The 18,395-nt window shown below is 36.3% G+C and overlaps 1 protein-coding gene across 1 annotated transcript; it reads right to left on the minus strand.

Moving 5' to 3' along the window:
• Nucleotides 1-12,349: 12,349 nt before the first annotated feature.
• On the minus strand, nt 12,350-15,375 carry LOC147489817 (pyruvate decarboxylase 1). The gene is made up of 6 exons (XM_086570852.1): nt 14,560-15,375; nt 14,178-14,341; nt 13,416-14,066; nt 13,077-13,194; nt 12,788-12,976; nt 12,350-12,695 (listed from the first exon to the last, which is right to left on the minus strand). The coding sequence occupies exons 1-6, from the start codon at nt 15,046-15,048 to the stop codon at nt 12,525-12,527; spliced, it is 1,782 nt and encodes a 593-aa protein (XP_086426978.1). The 5' UTR covers nt 15,049-15,375; the 3' UTR covers nt 12,350-12,524.
• Between the last annotated feature and the right edge of the window lie 3,020 nt (nt 15,376-18,395).

Below are 18,395 nucleotides of genomic sequence, written 5' to 3' on the forward strand. Positions count from 1 at the left end.
AGTACCCATACAGTAAAGTGATAAATTACAAAGGACAGTGTTATTTTAATTGAAAATATGTAACAAGGAGTTGGATAGTTTTAGTTGTGTATTTTATAGTGAAATTATAACTAGGGCTTGGTTAGGGTCGGGCCTATGTTTTAGAACCTTAGCCCTGACCCTGCCTTATAAGGCATTAGGGCCGGGTCGGCCCTGCCCTAAACTCTGTGAGGGCTTTATAGGGCTTAGGGTCGGGTCGGTCAGGGCCGGGTTAGGGTCGTTAGGGCCAAATTCCCACCCCTACAGTGGTGTATACAATTTGGCATACCGTGGTTAATGTGCTTTTATGTAGTAGTGATGCTAGTTATTACTTCTCAACTTCAATATGTGTTATTAAATGCTACACTTTTGTTTTACTTGATATTGGATAAATTTATCAAAGTTAACTTTTGTTTCACACTTGTTATTGGATAATATTATTTTGTACATAAGTTATGGGTGTATATTAAAGTCAACCTGATAGTCTTAATTGTGTTCTTGTTTATGGCTTCAGTTGATGATGTATCATACATTATAGGTTGGCAGTTATCTCAGTTTAGAATGGCACGTCCAGCCCAATTTTGTGAATGATAAATACATCTTTTCTTATTGAGTTTCCATACATATTTCTCTCTCATTTATCTCTTTATAAACAACAACACTGATATAAGGATACTCCTAATATAATCACAAACAAAACATGCGAACATTAACAATTACTGTGCTGACACTCAAGCACACTGAATCGGCCTCTTCACAAATCACAAAATACCATTACATCGATTCATTCCCAAACTTATACAATGAAACGTACTTCCAAAACTCCATAAGGTGATCTGTGTAGTGGAAGTGGGATTTCCAAGAAACCCAAGTTGCTGACGGTATATGTAAGTGTAGTTGATAGTGGCATCCAAACAGTCTTCATTGCTAAAATCTGGCGGAACTGCGGCTGAAAAGGCAATCCAAGCTCACCATAATGACTGCACAGTTGTCTTCTTCTGCTTTTGAATCATATTCAAGTAGTCAGTTTTTTCATCGATCTACAAAGGGACGTGTTCATCAAGTACATCACACAAAAACTCAATTTCATGCGTTTGGACAAACCTTCCACAAGACACATGAATCCTTCTAAAAAATAGACACATCAAACACTCTCAATTTCACCTCACCCGTTACATACTTCTTCACTCCATGCAACAAAAATAAAATCAACATGGAAATAGTGAACACAATTATAGAAATCTTAAAAAACTTTATACACCACTACGTAAAAACAAACCCAAGACGACCTAGAAACAAACCAACACTAACAACAACAAACCAAAGTTCAAAACATATCAATAAACAATGAGAACTGTAGAAGGAGAGGATAATCAAGAAGATGAATCTTAGAAAAATCCATTATCAAGATTTGTGTTCTTGTCCTCCATGAAAAACCTTACCAAAATCACGAAAGAGAGGATAATCAAGAACATTATAACACCCCCATTTTTATTCTCCTTTTTAATTAAATATATATAAAGTTAAATAATAATAATAATAATAATAGATAAAAAAAAATAAAAAGGATAAAGATTAGAAAGATATAGGGTAAAGAGGATAAACCCCATTCCCTATTTTTAAGGAATTTTTGAAAAAAAAAGTGTTTACATAGGAGTTTACACAGAGAGTTTTAAACAGTGGAGAGAGAGAGAGAGAGAGTTTTACAAAAATAAGAAAAGGGAGGTTTCTTGCTGGGGATTTGCTGGCAATAGGAGCGTATTACGAGTGAGTAGTCTAAACCTTATTTTCATATAATTGATTTACTAATATGGTTTAGATTAGTTGCGTATTTAATTCTCTATAATTATATAGAACTTTGAGATCGAAATTATTTGTTTAATCAGAGACTTTCGGTATATTGAGTTACTGGCACCAAAAGTTTAGCTTTGATATATAGGTGTTGTTGTGTTCAGGAGTACTTGTATACGGTAGTGAGTAAACCATGTGTTTATTGATTGATTGGTAGTATTTTATAGGCGTGCAATTTTTTTGAATGATGTGAAGTCATTGGATTCATGTTATAGGGTTTTGATTTTCAGAATTTCAGAACTGTTCTTAGTAATTTAAGCATAAAAAATTCGTTTTTGATCTTTTTTATATGAATCCAACGCCTGTCTACTGTAGACACGCATATCTACAATATTTGTGTTTTGTAAAATTTCATATCTAGTCATTTTGCATACTGAAATTTAAGTTGAAGTCTGATGCAGAAATTGGGACTGAAACTGAGCAGTCTGCAGTAATAAAATCATATAAAATAAACTATTTACTCTTTTGTGTTGATTCCAAAACCATTAGAGTGTAGACTTACAGAGGTACAACCTCATACTTTGACCCAAGTTCATACTTGTGTTTAAAATTATGAAAACTGACTTCAATATATGATAACTGTTTGTGCACATATTCTGGATATGTTGCATTGTAGGAAGTGTATAGAACACTATACTTTGTAGATTTGTGCAAAACCAAAACCTAATGAAACCTTAGAGAGTCGTTTATTAGACGCAGTGAGCCTCACTTAATTTGGATGAGTGACGGAAAAGATATGACCTCGACAATTATATGCGTCAGAAATTCTATTCTTCATAAAACAATTTTCTACATAGGGTTTGATCACAAATTGCATAACGATAGGTGGAGAGTTAGAGTTTTTGTAAAACATGAAAAGGTGAGTTTTATAAGTCTTCTTTCTAACACAATTGGTCTCATCATATTCTGAGGTCTGTGGAGGTAGATATGATGTCTGGAAGTTTGACTAGCAGAAAACAGTGCGTCAGAAATCAGTTTCTGTGCACTGTGTTCTAACCTAGTTTTCGTATACTTAGAATGAGATTGAGTATTTTTGTAAAACATAAAAAAATAAGTTCTGTGTGTTAGATTTTCAACACAAAAAACCTTGATGTATTTGGACACCTTTGGAAAGAGTTGTTCCATTCGGAAGATAGTCCGTCAAAAATCTAATTTGCTGAAATTAGGATTTTTACCATTTTCAACCTAAGTTTTCTTTTAGATAGGCTGAGGTTGGGACTTCGAGTTATACATGAAAAAGTATGTCTACATACCCTAGTTTCTAAATAATTAAGTTACATGTCATTTGGATGAATATAAGAAAAACTATAGTATTAACTATGTGGCTGATAAGAACTACGAAGGCTTGATTCCAATCTTGAAAGATTTGGATACGTAGGCAGCTTTGAGAAAAAGTGCAGCCACTACACTACACTATATTATATAGAAAAAATGCATAGATGGATAACGAACTATACCCTTAATCGAACATTGGGGCCCAAACTTTTTTTTGAGCAAGTTTGGGTATCCATGTCTACCACGCTTTGCAACGTTTGGTTCTGTTTCATTTCCGTCCATTTTTTTTTACATGGCATGCTATTTTTCATTTTCTCTAAGTATTTTCCTATGTGGCTATGTAAAACTTTCCACATCGTTGCCACACGGCAGGGGGTGTTCATTCGGGTCGGGCACTCTGTCGGTTTCAGTTTCGGGTAGCCCGATTAAAACCCGGTTCTTCAAGACCCAAAAAAAAACAGATTTGAGAAAAAGGTGGCGGCTTAAATAGTTATTCAAGATCTAAACCCCAAACATTTACCAATAAAAATAGATCCAAATTCCAAACACTTAAAAGTTATTTCTTTCTTGATTCCTCCTTCCAAACTTATAGTTTGGACTTTGGAATCGGAAAATGAAAATTGAAAACCCAAATCTCTAATCGGAATCGGAAAAGTTTTGAGTTGATGATTTATTGTGAGTAGTGATAGCTTTATCTAAACTAATCAACTTTTGTTATTGCCATGTTTTTTCTTTTTTTGATAGTGTATCGCATGTTTTTTCGGAAAGTAATAAATTGAAAGCCAAAGATGGTGGGGCAGTTCAAACAATGAAGATGCCACCTTAAACCGCCGTCAGTTCTCTTTCTGCCATTAGAGAAGCTTGAAGGATCGAAATAATGTTTTTTCTTCTCGAAATATTCACTAGGTTGCTATGGCGATATCTGCCGAATAATCGATATATGTCGATTTTGGAGGATTCTATATGTCAGTATACCACAGGGCAACTTTTACATAGCCACATAGGAAAATAATTTGATTAAAAAAAAAAGGTGTTCCACATGTGAAAAAAGGGACGGAAGTGAAATAGAACCAAACGTTGCAAAACGTGGTAGACATGGATACCCAAACTTGCTCAAAAAAAAAGTTTGAACCCCAATGTTTGATTAAGGGTATAGTTCGTTACCCATCTATGCATTTTTTTTCTATTATATATTAGTTATTAGTTATTAGTTATTGTGATAACTATATGTGTACAATGTTAGTACTTAATTGTGTACGTGATTATGGTTGTTTAAAATGTATTCACGAGACATTTAATTAATGTGTTATTCCTGATTGAACCTTTTGATATCTATGATTTATATAATTGATAATGAGCTGAGTTGATTATTTATTGTGTTTGGAATCTTTAGTAATGAATTATTGTTTGAGACGATGTTTGTTTTGTAATAAAAATATTATAATAAATGAAAACTCTTAAGTATTAAAATCCAGTGTAAAAGTGTCTGGTGAAAATTTAATGTGTCGACCACATCTTTAGATCTCTCCATGCCTCTTTGATGAAAAAAAATGAAATGAAATGTTTCTGACTAATGATATCATATGAAAAGCCGCCTTAGAGAGAAACTAAGGCATTCTCCTTGCGGGTTGGCTGTATTCCTTGAATGTACGGGAATGTAGGTGGGTATTCCTTGAATGTGGCTGGAATGACCCAAGGTATTAATTGAATGTGCCATGAATGACATGTTAGTGTTATGATAGGTATTCCTTGAATGTGGCGGGAATAACCTAAGGTATTCATTGAATGTGTCATGAATGACCTGTTAGTATTATGATGGGGGGGTATTCCTTGAATGTGGCGGGAATGACCCAAGGTATTCATTGAATGTGCCATGAATGACCTGATATTTTGTTATGCCCAAAGGAGGCTTTGTGATTATGTGTATGGAAAGCCCAGAGATGGCTGTGACTCACAAGTTATGAGTTTACAAGATGAAAGTATGTTTCATAGAGGCGATATCCCGCTTGGGACATATGTCTTGTAGTGGTACTCGGTATGAGTGAGGCACATGGATATGTGTGATTTGGCAAATGTGTGTAGTGCAAATCGTGGAGTAGGAACTAAAGGTTGGGTTGTGTCTTTTAATAAATGAGTCAACGAGATAATTAATAAGCAAAGTAAAATATTGATTTTACGTGTGATGGAGTTATTGCTTATGATGTATATGATTTCTTATGAGAAATATATACGTGGTTTGTATGAGTTGATACTCACAAGGGATGAATGTACTCCTTGGGTGTGATATTTCTCCGTTCTCATAAGTAGACGAGTGGTTTTTAAGTAAAATTATATGAATTGTGTGATGTTATGGATGTGAAGTGTGACTGTGAATAATATTAGTAAATGATTGTGATTTCTATGTGACTGCGAAATGACTATAACTTGATATGTTATTACGAAAATACTAATGACTTGTGATAGTCTGAGATCTATGGTTATGCACGCAAAAACTTTATGACGTAATGATGTCATATGAATGACTACCCTTGATATAGGTATTATGATAAGTGGTATTCCCCGAATATGCGGGACGAACCAGGTTATATAAATTAGACTTAAATGTCTTAAATGAGGTTTGGTTATGAATGGAAATTTGACTGGCTGAGATAAATCATTTTATTGTGATATCTAACTCTATTTTGTAGGAGGGTAGGATCTATTAATTTTTTCTGCAGGGACGTAAATATCATACCCTAAGATGACGTGTTGGTTTAAAGGTAAGGTATACCAAACTCATATTTAATTAGGTTATCATATGTGCATTTAATCAATAGAATGTAAGTGGTATTTATGTTGTGAGTTATTTTGAAAAGTGGGAATGATGAGTACTGTTATATGAGATTCTTGGAATTTGTATATTGGGGGTGAAATCTTACTTGGGAAGAAACTACATGTCGTTTTGGAAAACGAAACTAAATTGTCTTCCAAATTGAAATGGTTGGTAATATTATATTTGAAAGATTATTATATATATTTTGTTGTTAGTTTACTCATACCAGCAAATTCAATTTGCTGACCCATGTTTGCTTTTTTTTTGCAACGTGGGTGTGTTCTTGGGAACATAGATGGTGGAGTGCAGTGGATAAGGACACGTGATTTGGAGTTGCTCTTGGAGTCTTCTGGTTTAAAATTTTCTGAAAGGTACAGTTTTGTTTTGAGACAGATGTAATAGAGTTGGTTAGTTTCTTTGTAGTTTAATAATGTGATTTAAGGATTGTTCTTTTTAGTTTTCTTTTGATTTCAGTTTTGTATATATCGTGTTTGATAACATGGTTATGGGTTTTGTTTCACCCCGAGTTTCCAGATAATTGAATATAATTGTTTTAAATATTGTCTGGAAATTTGGGGTTGACAAAGATAAAGTAAAAAAACTGGAAGTTTTGAAGATTTGTAACAACTTTTATAGTTTGGCATAAAAATCTAGGTTAACGTTGTTTCATATCCGTACAACAAAAACTACGAAACAGTTGCTGATAGTAGAACAATAAATTGTTACTCCCTCATTCCCACAATAGGTAATTCTACTGGTTTAAATGACTACCAGATTTTCATTTTTGTTGGGTTGAATCTAACGATCAACAATCGTCAATATGTATCGCGAAGAGAATCTAACGGGCAACTATCAATGTGTTTGTCAACATTACAAGTACAAGAAGAGAGAGAATGTGTTGCAGATTAGAGAGTGTATGTTCAGATTAGAGAGTATTATAAGGAAGAGTAAAAAGGTAAAAAAAATCTGTTGAATTGGTCAAAATTAAAAAACATGGCCGATTGGAGCACCGAATCAGGCAATTACCCTTAGGGTCCCCTATTGATAAGCTTTAAAAATAAATGAAGAATACAGCTACTTAGAGCATCTTTAGTAGTGATATCAACCTAGCATCAAGAATTTGGTGTTTTTTCAACTTCGGAGAACTACATGTTGATGAAAACACCAAACTAAACACCAAATCGACCAATATTTGGTTCGGGTTTGGTGTCTTTGTATCAAATCACTCATCGGTTTTGCCAAAACCGTACGGTTTTGGCAACACCGCGTGGGCTTGGGCTACTAAATGGGCTTCTATGGCGCGGTTTTGGCAAAACCGCGTGGGCTTGGGCTTCAATGGGCGCGATTTTGCCAAAACCGCGTGCGTTTTTTCTGAAAATTAGAACTGTGGTGCATAGAACTTGAAAAATCATGAGTTGTGCATAGAAGTTAAGAAATTAACATTTGTACAATTGAAGAAATTAAGAATTGTAATTCAAAATCGGAAAAATTAAAGAAATTAAAAACCTATGATTATGATTATGCAGTCCAAAATCTATGATTATGATATAATTATATAATATCCAAAATAATCCAAAACCTATCATATTACATCAAATTTATTTAGCTCTCTTCTTACGCCCCTTACCACTCGATCCCTCTCCTCTCTCTATTTGGACGTTCCGTAGCTGCTCTTCTAAGTTCCTAATCTAAGACTGATGATCTTCTCATGCGCGCGAGGAGGTTAACTACTTCCGGCTGAAGTTCCTCATATCCACGATGTTCTTTGCGTGTACACTTGCTGCGCATATCCTCATCACGCTTTCCGAGTCTCGTCATACATGCTTATTTGGGATTGCTTGATATGTCGAGAATATGCCTCCTCTCTTTCTTGGCTATAATGATACAGGCGAGTCCTCATCCCATCAAACATAAGAACACGGTTCTCATATCTTTCCCGAACCTCGGCTGAAAATCCAAGAAAATACGGTGTGAGTACATATTATATATAATGAAGAAGATAAATAAAACAATTAAACTCACCATAGTATCTTGATCAATATCGGCTCTAACTTCGGAAAACGAGCATGAGGCACCTCGGGAATGGAAATATAAGTAGGCTCCCCATCGAGTCCACACCGCAAAACATCTAAAGATTCTTGGCGGAACCGCGAGGGCGATATGCATTCGAGAGGTTGTGGGTTAAAACCGCCGGTGGGCGGATGAGGAATACATAGCTCCGCGTCTCATCCCTTCCAGGCCCACAAATTCGAAGTTGCTAGCCCGACCAACAGGAGGCAACAATGGACCCATGGAGACACGGTTCCACCATCTATAATCTTGATCGGCCAGATCTTTCAACAACAAAGAAGACGATCGTCGGCCAAGGACCACCACCGGCATGAACTTCATGAACTTGAATTCTACCCCACGACTTTGTATCACTAACATCTGGCATGGGAGCACATGGAACTCCATAACGTCCAATTATCTGCCTCCAACATCCGCCAATAAGTACCAAACCCGATCCGCGTCGCGGCAAAAACAACTCGTGGCGTGACACACACACAAGCATCTTTGTCTGCCTAGATCCTCAAAGTAGTAGACAAGCGCCAAAGTCTCCACTCAATAGATGACAATGATCTAATATCAATCGAGCCACGAGCCATACAGGATATTATTCCTAATATGCCCTCATTCACGAGTCAAGTGAGGCCCGACCAACTAGCAAATCTAGAGGCAGTATCGGCAATCATGTCTATGTTAGGACAAAGACATCGAAAGTACTCATAAAACCAAATCTCTAAAAAGTCCCGTGAATCCTGCGCAATCGAGGACTTCTACTTCGAATGTCTTTGAAACTTTATCTAATCGCCGATATCAATGTGGCATATCTTGAGCTACCCAGTCATAATCTCTCATAGTATGCAAATCATATACATAAGCATAATATCCCGGTCGTGCGCAGTAGAATGACCATTGGGAAACAAAACATACCCAATAAAAATATCAAAAAGCCCAACATCTTGACGGCACCCTCACTACCGGTAGAAACGATCAAAGCTAACTCGGCTTCGTGTATCGGGGATGCAAGAGGGTTCCATATATGCAATCTTAATATGAGATAGCTTAATACCAGAAGAATCATAAGCATCCGCACCCAAACGAGGAAAACTCACAAGCATACTATCCATATTCTCATAATTTGTTTGAAAATGTATCGGTTGGCCTATACCGATACTCAACCCAGAAATCATAGTGAAGTCTAGTGGTGTGAACCCTAACTCCGCACAATAAAAATGAAATGTATGAGTTCTACTCCACCATCTTTCTACTAAAGCTATGACCATTGCCCAATCAGCCTTCTCATAATCCGTATCAATCAAAATACCCAAAGGTGTATACAAAATACTATCTTTAATATGTACAAACTCATCCAAACTCCTAATAACCTTCCACCACTCTCTAACACTAAGTAAAGCCGATCTAACTCGGTAGTCAACAACATGCTGATATTATATAAAAAAAATAATGCGTATAAGATAAATAATTAATTAGTCCAATTCAACTAATTAATATTCAAAATATTTAATCAAACTAATTAATTGCCTGAGTATTAGCCATTTACTTTCGACCGTGTTTTGTATCACGTGTAGAAGACACAACTTCCATATCAAGTGCTTCTCCAGGTGCAAATTGCCAATCAAAGTCGTTCATCTAATACTCCAGTACATAGGGATGTCTATCAGCCGGTGCGACATCTTTGGGTTCTTCTTCCCCACTGTCTTCTCCCCCACCGTATTCTACTTCCTCATCGCTAATGTCGTCTGTGTACTGTCAATCATCACCGTCGAAAGGTTCAAAAAGATCCATATCAAATTTTAAGAGTTTAGGTAGGTTTTTGTTTTTTTTTTTAACTAAAGAGAGGATTTTATAATTGTGAGAAGAGGTGAAAGTGATTGAACTGCGCGGCTTTGGTGCTGTATATATATAGAAGTAGCATGCGGCTTTGAGAACACCGCGCGGTTTTGCCAAAATCGCGTGGGCTTGGGCCTGTCAGTTGGGCTTTAGTGGCGCGGTTTTGGCAAAACCGCGTGGGTTATATGGCGCAGTTTTGGCAAAACCGCGTAGTTGTTTGGTGTTTTTTTAGTTTGGTGTTTGGTTTGGTTCAAAATTTTGGTATTTTTTTGGTTGCTTTGCTAAAGATGCTCTTAGACTTGGTCTGTCTTCACTCGAACTTACTTCACAAATCACAATTTAACGATCAGTGAACAAAGGCCGAAAAGTCTTCACCAAACGGCCCAGCTCAAGTGCTCAACTATTGTACTACGCTACTGCTCTTGGAGTAAATGTGATGAAAATGTTATGTCTTGTTCTTTCAACGTTCCTTCAACAGTTGAAAGCAGGGTATACGAATTAGGAATCCGAAGTATGACTTGAGAGTAGAAATGTGATAGGTATGACTTGAGAGTAGAAATGTGATAGGGTGGTCGACTGAGAGTAAACAGTTTACAGTTGTTACGGAAAGAAAAATTTGAAAAATCGTATTCAAATCGGACGCTAACTTGTGATGTAGTTTGATTTAATTATTAGGTTAATTGTTTGACGAGTTGATGCTTGATTTTTGATAATTTAACAAATTTTCATGTACCTTGTTGAGTTTGTGAAATGGCACTGAACAAAAAGTAATTAAGTAGTTCTAATTTAGTATGGATGTTGACTTTTGTCCCTTGCTTACCGACAGTATAGCTAGTGCTATCAATGGGTTTCGATAACCCAATAATCGGTCCGAACCAAACCCATAAAAAACGATTTGGATTTTGATAATTTAGTTTATCTTTTACCGATCTGAAACTGAACTGAACCGATAAGATATTAGTTTGGTTTTGAGTTTGCCCTCCACCAAACCGATATAAACCCGAACTGATAAGATAGTATTTTAGTAATATTTATGATTAATTTTGTATGTGTTTATCAATTGTGTGGTTAAAATTAATAAATTTAATTGATTTTATAGTTTTCGATTCGGGTCGATTCGGATTCAATTTGCAATATATCTTATCAGTTTGGTTCGGTTTCATATTAGATATAATATTATAGGTTCCATTCGGTTTCGGGTTTTCAATTTTCTTATCGGTTCAAATTCGGATTATTCAATACCCGAGACAAACCGATCCATTGACAGCACTAAGTAAAACACCAAACATCCAACTTAAGCAGGCATGATGTCTGTGGGCCATAGGCCCCATCAACCAGTGTCCAGTCTCTGGATAGGATCCTAAATCGCCAGATTTTGCTATGGCCATACGCGCATATGGACCTCCCTTTTAAAAAGAGAACTTCCCTTTTCCCACTAGCTTGGAGATGATGTGTTATGAATTGCCGATGTTTTGGGTGCAAGCCTATTACTTCCAACTGTTGATCAACAATGAAGATTCAACCAAACAATTCTTCTAAACATCAACAATCAGTGGAACTCATCAAATTAAATTTTAGATTTTTTTTTTTTTGAATAAGGTAGAGGGTTTGGCAGACCCTAACCTGCATTCATAACTGTTTAAAGTCTTACATATATCTTACCCCTCTTATCCTCCTCAATAATCTCACAAAGTTGAGAACCAAGAGGTGGAATGAAAATACATAATTCATTTACTTCAATTGCAAGACCTGCTAGGTGATCTGCTACCATATTGGTTTCTCTATAAACATGTTCAAAAGTGACAATGTCAAATTCCAAAGCAAGCTTTTGAATTTCCAGAACCAAGTTCTGACAATACCATGGGGCATTCTCATTGTTGTTAATAGCCTTTATAGCTCTTACAGAATCAGAAGCTACATTAAGTTTCTTAACCCGAATGTTTATACATTCTTTTAATCCTTGTTCAATAGACTTCAGCTCCTTATACATAACTGATCTCAATCCTTTTGACCCGGTATAGGCCAGAAGAACTTCGCCATTCTCATCTCTTGCAATACCACCATAGCTATGTACTGTTAAGATCAAAAGTTATTTTACTTGCTCTTGGTAGTATATGAATTTGTAAACAACCTGCAAGTGTTAAGTGTGGAAAACTGCAGCTACAAAATTTGTAAAATAATGGAAAGACAGCTGTCCTGCTTCTAACTGGTAACAACTCTGCAAATCGTGCTGACGTAAAGTATAAAAGTTGTTCTCTATGAAGATCCAAGATGCATACACAATCACTGAAGCTTATCTTGTATCGGTGGCATCTAGAGTGAACCAGAGTAACACGAGTTCACTATTATTTTAGGAAGTGTGGTGCAAATAACCCAAGAACGCAAATTGCAAAAGTTTATACAATTGGGCATAAGCGGCAAGGTTATCTAGCTTCCTGATTCTTTCACCAGATTTAGCACAATTCAATTTTAAAGTACTCATTGCAAAAAAACACATACAAGGAAACTAAAATTTCATATTACCACTTGAATAGACACAGCTTGGTTCTACTTGTAGATCAATAACAAGCAAGCAAATATACCATCATATATGTCTACGCAAACAAAGTTCCTAATCTAATCAAAACTAAACCAAGCTCAGAGACGATATTTGCTGCCCAAGGCATGGAATTCACTGAGGATTAGGTGGGCGGCTGTTAGCAGCGGAGACCCTGGAACCCCATTCAAGCAGCTCTTTGCTTGTATCATCCCTGTGGCAGATAATCTCAATGAAGCACAGACAATCCTTCTTTGCTCCTGTTGCTGTCTCAATTGCTTCCACAAGCTCTTCCTCATATCGGACCTATACAAACAAAGATGATAAACAATTAAGTATAATAGACCGCATCATTCATTTGGTTTCAACTAACCATGTCGTATAACTTGAAATCCTACCTTAGTAGTCCAGCATTTCCCTTCACCATTGTGGAAGGCGTCCACAACCCCAGTGTAGTTCCAGTTCTTAATCACATTGTAAGGCCCATCATGGATCTCAACCTCGATAGTATATCCACCATTATTTATCAGGAAGATGATACTATTCTGCCCACCTCGTATCATTGTTGAAACATCTTGCGCTGTCACCTGTCCACACAGCATGCTTACAACTTCAAGTTTCCAACTAAGAAATCAGAATTACTTAAGAACTATTAAAGAAGGATCTTGGACCCATGCTGATGGTTACCTGGAAGCTTCCATCCCCGATACAAGCAATCACCCGTTTATCTTTCGCTGCCTGTGCGTAACCAAGTGTTGCTCCGACTGACCATCCAATTGATCCATATTGCATCTGAAACTCATATCTAGAAAACAGTTCCACATTAAAGTTAGGAGATAATCTTCCAAGATAAGAAAGTTTAAGTTAAGTTCAGGCAGAATAAGTGACAGGAGAGTTCAATGGACTCAAAATAAATGGAAGGAAAGCATGCACTCCGTTGCATTTTCAGAAATAACAATGGCAATGATTAGAAGAAGTAGAATCAAATTAATAATTCGCAGAGACCACAAAACTTTGTTTGCTTACCCACATCCTTGTGGCAACTTTAGCTTTTGGCAGTTAAACCATGAATCCCCTGTCTCAGCAATCACAGCAGTATCACCCGAGAGCATTTCTTGAATGTGCTTGAAAAGGATATTAACCCTCAAAGGCTCCTGAGGTTCACATTTAAGAGGAAGACCTTCTGGAACATAGATGCGGTGATAATTCTCATACGCGGTTGTATTGCACTTAAGCCTCTTTGCAAGTGCACAAAGGAAATCTTTCATCAGAATGCACCCAAATGTGGGACCATTAGCAATAATCACACGATCGGGCTGAACAATGATTGCCTTCTCCTTCTTGAGAAGAAGCGAGTATCCGACCGAACTGTAATCATTAAAAATGGGTCCAGCAAAAAGGTAAGCATCTGCTGACTCCACAATTTCAGCACAAAATGCAGTGCTTACAGCACCCCAGTATGTTCCTATGAACCTTGGCTGGTGCTCAGGCACAAACCCTTTAGCTGATGGCATCACTGCTACCGCATAACCAGAAGCATCAGCTAATTCCACAAAAGCATCAGAAGCCTTTGCCACCCGAAGTTTTGGCCCACCAACCAATACCGGCTTCACAGCATTGTCCAAGAATTCTGCTGCAGCTTCCACGGCCGCTTCTAGACCCATCTGATTGCTCACCCTGCAAACAACAATACCCAAAATCAATCTTTTTGAATCATGAATCCTAACATACAACTCAATATAATAAAAACTGCTTTAAATCAACAAAGATCAATCCAGACCAATTTACCTGGGAGATAAGACGAAAGGAACAGGTTCCCTAATGAAAGTGGGATGTGGAATTGCAGGCAAATTGCAGCTAATGCTAATATAAACAGGCTTGCATTCTTTCAAAGCAGTAGAGATAGCAGTGTCAATCTGCTCATGCGCATCTTCCAAATTATTCACCACAGCCTAAAATTCAAAAACAAAAACAATAATCAACAAAATCACTTAATACCACAACATCATAGTTCTTTCATTAATTTAACATATTGCACCACAAAACACAAAATTAATATAATCCATAATCATGAAAACCACTAAAGACCCAGATCATAATTCTTGATCAAAATAAACAAATAACATAAAATTTAGACAGATTTAAAAGATGGGCATTTCGTAAAAATTACCTGATAACAAGTAACAGTCTGAAAGCATCGAAGTTCTTGAGAGAAATCAGGGACACCAATAGTATGATGAAGAATTCTATTGGTACCATAATCATTAGAATTAGGCCCACCAACAATGCAAATAACAGGAAGATTCTCACTATAAGCACCAGCAATAGCATTAAGAACACTTAAACCACCAACAGTGAAAGTAACAACACAAGCACCCACACCACGTGAACGCGCATAACCATCAGCAGCATAGCCAGCATTAAGTTCATTACAACAACCAATGTTATTCAAACCAGGTTCAGCAATTAAATGATCGAGAAGTGTGAGATTAAAATCACCGGGAACAGAGAAAACATCAGTTACACCAATTTGAACTAGTCTACGTGCCAAGTGTCGACCAAGTGTTGACTCGGGTGAACCAAGAAGAGCTGGACAGACTGCGCTCTGGAGTGTTGAAACCGTTCCATTTGTAGAGATAGTACCTAGTTGAGTTTCCATGATCAAGAATCAAGAAAATAGTGAAAGGTTTTAAGGTTTTTGTTTTGAAATGAATGAATGAATGAAAGGGTTTAAGGGTGAGGGAGTATTTATAGGATCTTTGAGACTTGGGAGTAAAGATAGGAAATGATGAATTAGAAAGATTCTAGTCGGTTTTGAACATACGAGCGACAACCTAGGGGCGGTTTTATTCTTTTGGAAGGTTTGTGTTTGTGAGATTGTCCTCTTTTTAATTCCTTTTATTTTTGTGAGCGGAGCCGAGGAGGTGGTGGAAACTTTTTGACCATGTGACGAACTGTGTTTTTATGATGGACCTGTCGACTACGTGTTGTCTTCTTATGGAAGACTGCTTTTATTATTATGGTATCCAATTTGTATAATGTAAAATTTGTATACCAAAATTGGCTGGCCCCCTAGCCAATGGCATATACGTACGAAAAGTTTGAAACCATGGGAGATCTAATGATTTAGTCATTCAGACCTAATATTATTCCATCGGTCTGCCTCTTTTGAACCATGTGCTATACTTAATACTAGGAACACTGGAACATAACAGTTTTCCTATTCAATTTTGCTTCTATTTAGAGATTGGAGACACCAATTTTATTGAGTCGACACTGAAGGTTCGGAGAATTTGGAAGCAGTGGTCCTAGAACATCATAATATACACTTTTAATACCTAGTAAGCTAAAAATGACACTATCAACAACTTTTCAGAATAGGGTGTACAATGTAGGGCTTCCAAACCTCGAAAATCTCAGGGGGTGTTTGGCAACTAGTAAAAACTCATAAGCTACCAAGTTAAAAAGTTATTATTTGATTTTTCACTTAATATAAAATAAAAGTACGTTTGTCAAAAATACAATTTCTAAAACCAAAAAGATGAAATTGAAAAACCAAAAAATTAAAAATTTGTTTAGTGCAAACAAAATTTCAAAATGCTTCCAAATCAATATTTTTTTTATATGATTATCGTTTGTCTTTACCCAATTTATAGATAATATAATATCTCAAAACTAACATATTAAGTAAAGGAGTACAGTGGAGACGAGCTAGTAGTTTTAGCGCCAAGTTCAGTGTTGGTCCCAGGTTTGAAACTTAGCTATGTTCAATTTAAGATTTTTATATCAGATTTAATCATGTGGGAATTTAGGGGGGAAAAAAATAAAAGAAACTTGTTAGAGGGGGGAGTCGAACATGTGACCTAGGTGAGGTGGAATGGCTGGTTGATCCACGGGTAGACAATAACACTTGTGTTTAGACCCAATTTCACAATAAAAAGTCATAAAACCCAAAGAAAAAAACCTAAAAAAAATTAAAAATGCTATATAGAAAGCAATTATTGGTATTATCAAAAAGCTATATCTTTGTCTTTTTAACTATATGGTTTCTTGATTTTGGGGCATTACCAAATGAATTTTTGCCTTTTTTGCTTTTAGACGTGTTGCCAAATGCCCTCTTAATATACAAATATACCATCTCAATATATGAATACACGAAGCAAAATTTAAAATTTTTAACACCATCCTAAATTCCTGATAATCCAACAGTCAACACAGAATTGACATTCCACGCATCATACCTAACGATAGTTTTAGTAGGTCTCCTTGACAATCTAGTGAAAATGACTAGAATCAACTAGAATAATCAAATAGCAAACATGTTAATCATGTTTTTGACATTGGTTTTTATTCAAAGTAATCAAATACCACAATTTTATACAGAATGTTTAATTGACAACTATAAAAGTATGAAACCAATGTCTTCATGGTTTATGGGTTTGGACGTTGGTTTTTATTCAAACTTTTAGCTATGATTTTATGATTATTATAAAGGTGATTTTTAGTTTTAGGTCCTACCAGTAATAAAGGTATTTGTGTGGAATCCAAAGTTTTTTATTTATTAACTTTAGATTCTCCCTACCGTAGTTGACCACATTGACTGTCATTGACCAAATTTGACGTATGTTGTAGTGTGTTTGGTGTCGTATATTTTCAAAATGCCCTAATTACCCCCTCATATGGTTTGCAAGTGCCACACAAAAAACAAAATAAAATTGCATAGATAAAACAAAAACAAAAACTTAAACTGTCACGGGGCTTAAATTGGAATGTCAAAATTGTGTTCATCTCATGCTCGAGTCATCTTCTTCCTCTCACTATTTCTTCCTCATGTTCATCAGTCCACACCACCACTCTTATCCAAATTCACAGAATCCACTCAAGTGTTAAATCCACCACAACGAAAATGTATATTAAGATCTTATAGCAATTTCCAGCCGCCACCACCACCATTTAATTGAAAATAAACAACCAGAACTATGATGATAAAGTCCATAACCCAAACCAAATTCCGCTGCTCAATCTAAATTGGTCTCCTACACCAAAAAGTTTACCAGGCCCCGGCAACGTACCGATTCATCTAAACATCCTTGGGGTCTATTGTGATGTTTAATCAATGCTGGTCTTGCTATACCATCGCAGCATTGGAACTCTGTGGCTAGCTAGAAAAGAAAAGTATGGTACTGATCATGAACAAGAAACTTGTTGTCGTTGTTTAATGATGGGCTTATTATACTTGCTGTAAACCATGATCCTTGGAATCTTTCTTCAATGCTTGAAACTTCAACTTCTTGACCCTTGCTGAACTCTGCTTCTGCATTCATCGTCATATGCTTTAATGATGAGCCATGTTGTTTACCTTGATATCTATAGCTTTTACTTGTATCTGTTTCTTTTGCTTATTTTGGTTGAAATTACTTGAGTAAAAATGTTCAATTACATGGATTCAGGGATTCTGAGATTGAGAAAAGAGACAAATATTAAATATACCATTTCAGAAACTGGTTTTTTCATTGAAAACTGCTTTCCAGTTTGAGGAGGTTGCTCAAATTTTGCAAATGGGACTATGGGAGAGAAGAAGATGAAAGTGGAGAAGGAAGAGGCTGAAAAAAAGTGTTGTAAATTGTCAAATGAGATTGAGGAGAAGAAGAACGAGCTTGTTGCTGTTAAGGAAATGCTTCAGGATATTGAATTTAGAAAGAGTAGTCTTCTCCATGACTACACCTTCACCATCCCTATCTTTCTCTTTCCTCATTATTTGTTTTTTTAACTTTTTGGACACCAGCCGTTGGATTAGGGAGCTAGGATTACAACACGTGTGGTAAATTGAAATCAAGATTTTGAGGTTTTTTGGGTGGGCACCTAAGCCATGTGTGAGAGTAGTTAAGGTATTTTGAAAGTGAACTACACCAGACACACCGCAATATACGGTCAAATTTGGTTACCTGATCAACTAACTGTAGGGAGGACTTAAAACTAATAAGCAAAAAACTTTAGATCTAAAGC

Source organism: Coptis chinensis, chromosome 7, assembly GCF_015680905.1.
Source record: "Coptis chinensis isolate HL-2020 chromosome 7, ASM1568090v1, whole genome shotgun sequence".
NCBI classification, from domain to species: Eukaryota; Viridiplantae; Streptophyta; class Magnoliopsida; order Ranunculales; family Ranunculaceae; genus Coptis; species Coptis chinensis.